Below are 3178 nucleotides of genomic sequence, written 5' to 3'. Positions count from 1 at the left end.
GACGTAAGTAAACGTCATTAACATGACGTCATTTTTGACGAGACAAACTCACGTCGTCATTACGTTAATATCACGTCATAAACTAACGTCGAACTGGTCAAAAACTGACTTTATATTAACGTCATTATAACGTCAGCTGGTTGCCTGGGATCATAAATTTAATGTATTATTCTCGTATTTGTTGAGTAATATGAAACAATAGATGCTTTCCAGCTACATACGGTCGACACTGTGTAACAGTCCACTAGTGTGAATGAGATACACTGATATGCTCTTTCTCACGCTAATAGACAGTATGTTATACATTTAACTTTAATTTTCTCAGAAATTTGACGTGTTAGGTCAATTTCGCCGCCGGATTCATTTTCAGTGACTAAAAATCCATTAAAAAACACTTTGTTTATTCAAGTATCAGCATATATTAACAAAACATTTGTTCGCGTTGTAAAAATGTACTTTAAATTATATTTAAGAATAATAAGAAAAGTATTTTTATTTATTGTTGCAGGTACATTGCATTGCAACATTTTTAATAAAATAATAATTGAAATAAACAATAAATGAAATGTAGGATAGCTTGAGAATAAATAGATAAAAATAATCATATGTTAGTAAGGAACACAAGTGGTCTCGCGGACTGAGTGCAGGGGCTGCGAATATGGAGGTCTCGAGTTCAAATCCCGCTATCACATTTTAGGATTTTTTCAGATTCGGTCTCTTTCAATGGAGTTCATTGGTTGATCAACGAGCTGAATCACGCTTCTAGAAATTAATTCGAGTAAAATGTCAAATTAATTCTCTTCCGATAAGGCAATATACCACTGATTTTCTTTTTTTTTTTTTTGTAGTAATTCCACTTGGATTCTAGGGGATAGATCTGATCTGCGTTTGGTAACAATCTGTCAGCGCTTCTAACGGCAGATTTAGTCTGTATTTGCTACTGTTTTGTTGACAGTTTTGGTAACAGATATGATGTGTATTTGGCGCGATTTTGGCGCCAACAAACGATCACCAAATCTGTTCTGGATTTGTTGCGTCACTTTGGCTTTGCTTTGCTAGTGGCAGACTTGTTATGATTTTGGTCTCATTTTCACATCTCACATGTTTGACAGATATGGTCGCCAAACTATATCCTAATGAGGACACAGATGGATATGGAGTTGGTCTACTAATTTCGCCGGCGGTTGGCGACAAAACTGCGACATCTCGCAACCAAATTGTTTGCTGGGTTGAAATAAAATCGTATTTTTGTACACATCTTGTATGTGTTTGTATTAGCCCTTCATCTATTATAAACACAATTTCACATGAGCAGTTTTGTCTATTAATTGTACTTGTTATATTTGCCGGTACAAGACTTGTAGGAGATGGTCTGCGTTGGTTACTACGGTTATCTGATTCTTTCGTCATGTTTATCTGGGAATAAGTATCATTATTATGTAAGCAAGATGTGTTAACTGATTGAGAAGGAGAGTAGTATGTAGAAGATATTGATGAACTTGTAGAAGCTACTGTTGTTGATGTTTTTAACAAAGAGTTAGGTTTAGGCAATTTTTATGTCATCTGTGTATCATCCTCGTTACTTGATCGAATCTGGTTCTTTGGTATATTTGAGAATCCTACAATTAAAATTATATTTTAAATAATAATCCGTATATTTTTTAAATAAATACAACAATATTATTAGCTATCTAAATATAAACTTACCTAATTTTTCTGTTGACTCATTCGTCTTGACTGGATGTAATTGTTTAAAAGTCAAATTTGATATATTAGTTATAGATCTAGAAGGAAACAATTTAAATTATTCAAACATAAGAATATAAATGTTTTACAAATTTATTATAAAAACTTAATGAAAAAAACTTACTTCCTACTTTTGACAAATTTGAACAAAAAATTCATTTGGTCATATAAAGGAAATATTGATCTCATTGTACTTTCACTTCCACTTCTTGTTTCTATTTCTCGTAATTTTTTTTCACGAGAATATCGTTCGCGTAATCTTGCCCATCTCATTTGACAATCTGAAGCTAAAAGATACTATAATAAATCTATTTTATTAAACAAAACATTTTTTGAAAAAAAGGGTAAAAAACAATGTGTCATCATACAGAGAGAAATTATACGTAATTTGTTATCTTTTTGACGACAATTGTATGTTTTTGATAGATTTTACTATTATATAAATTTTAAAAAACTATTATATAAATTTTAAAAAATGTGACAAAGTATATAAACAAAGTATATAATTGTAAACAAAATTGATATAAAAAAATATGTTCAATACCTGTTGCGTTTAAAATTTCTCCTATTTCCTTTCAAGAGTTTTGTTTTTTATTAGTATCTTTAAAGTCTTTTACTTCTTTATCGTAAAGATGAAGATAACCTTTACCTAATTCTATTAATAATGAATCTTCTTCTCTCGAAGTCATCAATGTCTTCATTTTCTTTATTGTTTTCACTATCTTTTCTTTTACAATAATTATTATGATCTATGATTGTACCTTTATTATTTTTTTGTACTTTTCTTATATCTATATTATCTTTAAGTCTACAGAATTTTAAACAATAGAAACTTTTGTTTGAAATTTGATTGATTGTGCATAGACCATATGCATAAAAATTTCGTTCTTATGGATTTTTTCATTTCTTATGCATATGTTATGCTTATGTATGTATATGCTATGTTATGTAAATCAATATGGCGACTTTATGCTAGACGCTCATTGGTCCATATAGTTTTATGCTATGCATATGCAGCTATGTCATTTTGTGTAGGATAGCCCTAACTGTTGCAAATAAAACTTTTTAAGGCCATCGCACATGAATCTCCGTAACCATAAGCATAAGACATAAGCATAAGCTCGAAAACCAATCAAAAAGTACCTTTAGGTCAGAATACTGCAGTAAGGCTGCTTTCCTTTTAGGAGACACAGTCGACACAAGTCGACACAGGAGTCATTCTGTCTCTGTTTCTCACTGAATACCGAACAAAGACAGAATGACTTTTGTGCCGACTTGTGTCGATTGTGCATATATGTAATACTTCTATATGGCTAGTTGAGCTCTCAGCGCGGTTCCAACACTACGGTGCAGACAATGCTCTACTCTCTTTATTACTCTTTATCACTGTTCAGTTTGTTCGAAAGCGCATGCGTGACATGTATCCATAATG

At 31.5% G+C, this 3178-nt stretch overlaps 1 protein-coding gene across 5 annotated transcripts; it reads right to left on the bottom strand.

Annotated features, from left to right (window-relative positions):
• Positions 1 to 1167: 1167 nt before the first annotated feature.
• Positions 1168 to 2973, bottom strand: LOC109862320. 5 transcript variants are annotated; one of them, XR_002251124.1, is made up of 4 exons: positions 2890 to 2973; positions 1871 to 2033; positions 1708 to 1784; positions 1168 to 1619 (listed from the first exon to the last, which is right to left on the bottom strand). XR_002251124.1 is itself a non-coding variant. In XM_020442343.1 (4 exons), exons 1-4 carry the CDS (start codon positions 2445 to 2447, stop codon positions 1555 to 1557), a joined length of 357 nt encoding a protein of 118 aa, XP_020297932.1. In that variant the 5' UTR covers positions 2448 to 2869; the 3' UTR covers positions 1168 to 1554. The 5 variants fall into 5 exon arrangements, 1 of the variants encoding a protein (XP_020297932.1); XR_002251122.1 differs by lacking the exon at positions 2890 to 2973 and adding an exon at positions 2291 to 2869 and having other exon boundaries at positions 1871 to 2043; XR_002251121.1 differs by lacking the exon at positions 2890 to 2973 and adding an exon at positions 2291 to 2869.
• Positions 2974 to 3178: the final 205 nt, after the last annotated feature.

This window comes from Pseudomyrmex gracilis, unplaced genomic scaffold, assembly GCF_002006095.1.
Source record: "Pseudomyrmex gracilis isolate BER0280 unplaced genomic scaffold, ASM200609v1 scaffold_1630, whole genome shotgun sequence".
Lineage (NCBI taxonomy): Eukaryota > Metazoa > Arthropoda > Insecta > Hymenoptera > Formicidae > Pseudomyrmex > Pseudomyrmex gracilis.
The sequence above is the reverse complement of the archived record's forward strand: the minus strand, read 5'-3'. Positions and strand labels throughout refer to the sequence as shown.

What these genes read in the sequence shown, in the direction of transcription:
- LOC109862320 (XM_020442343.1), bottom strand. Translation starts at nt 2,447, where the DNA reads ATGAAGACATTGATGACTTCGAGAGAAGAAGATTCATTATTAATAGAA. An exon ending in TTCATTATTAATAGAATTAG is followed by an intron (nt 2,034 to 2,395) that starts GTAAAGGTTATC and finishes AGTATCTTTTAG; the next exon opens with CTTCAGATTGTCAAATGAGA. An exon ending in AAATTTGTCAAAAGTAGGAA is followed by an intron (nt 1,785 to 1,870) that starts GTAAGTTTTTTT and finishes GTTTCCTTCTAG; the next exon opens with ATCTATAACTAATATATCAA.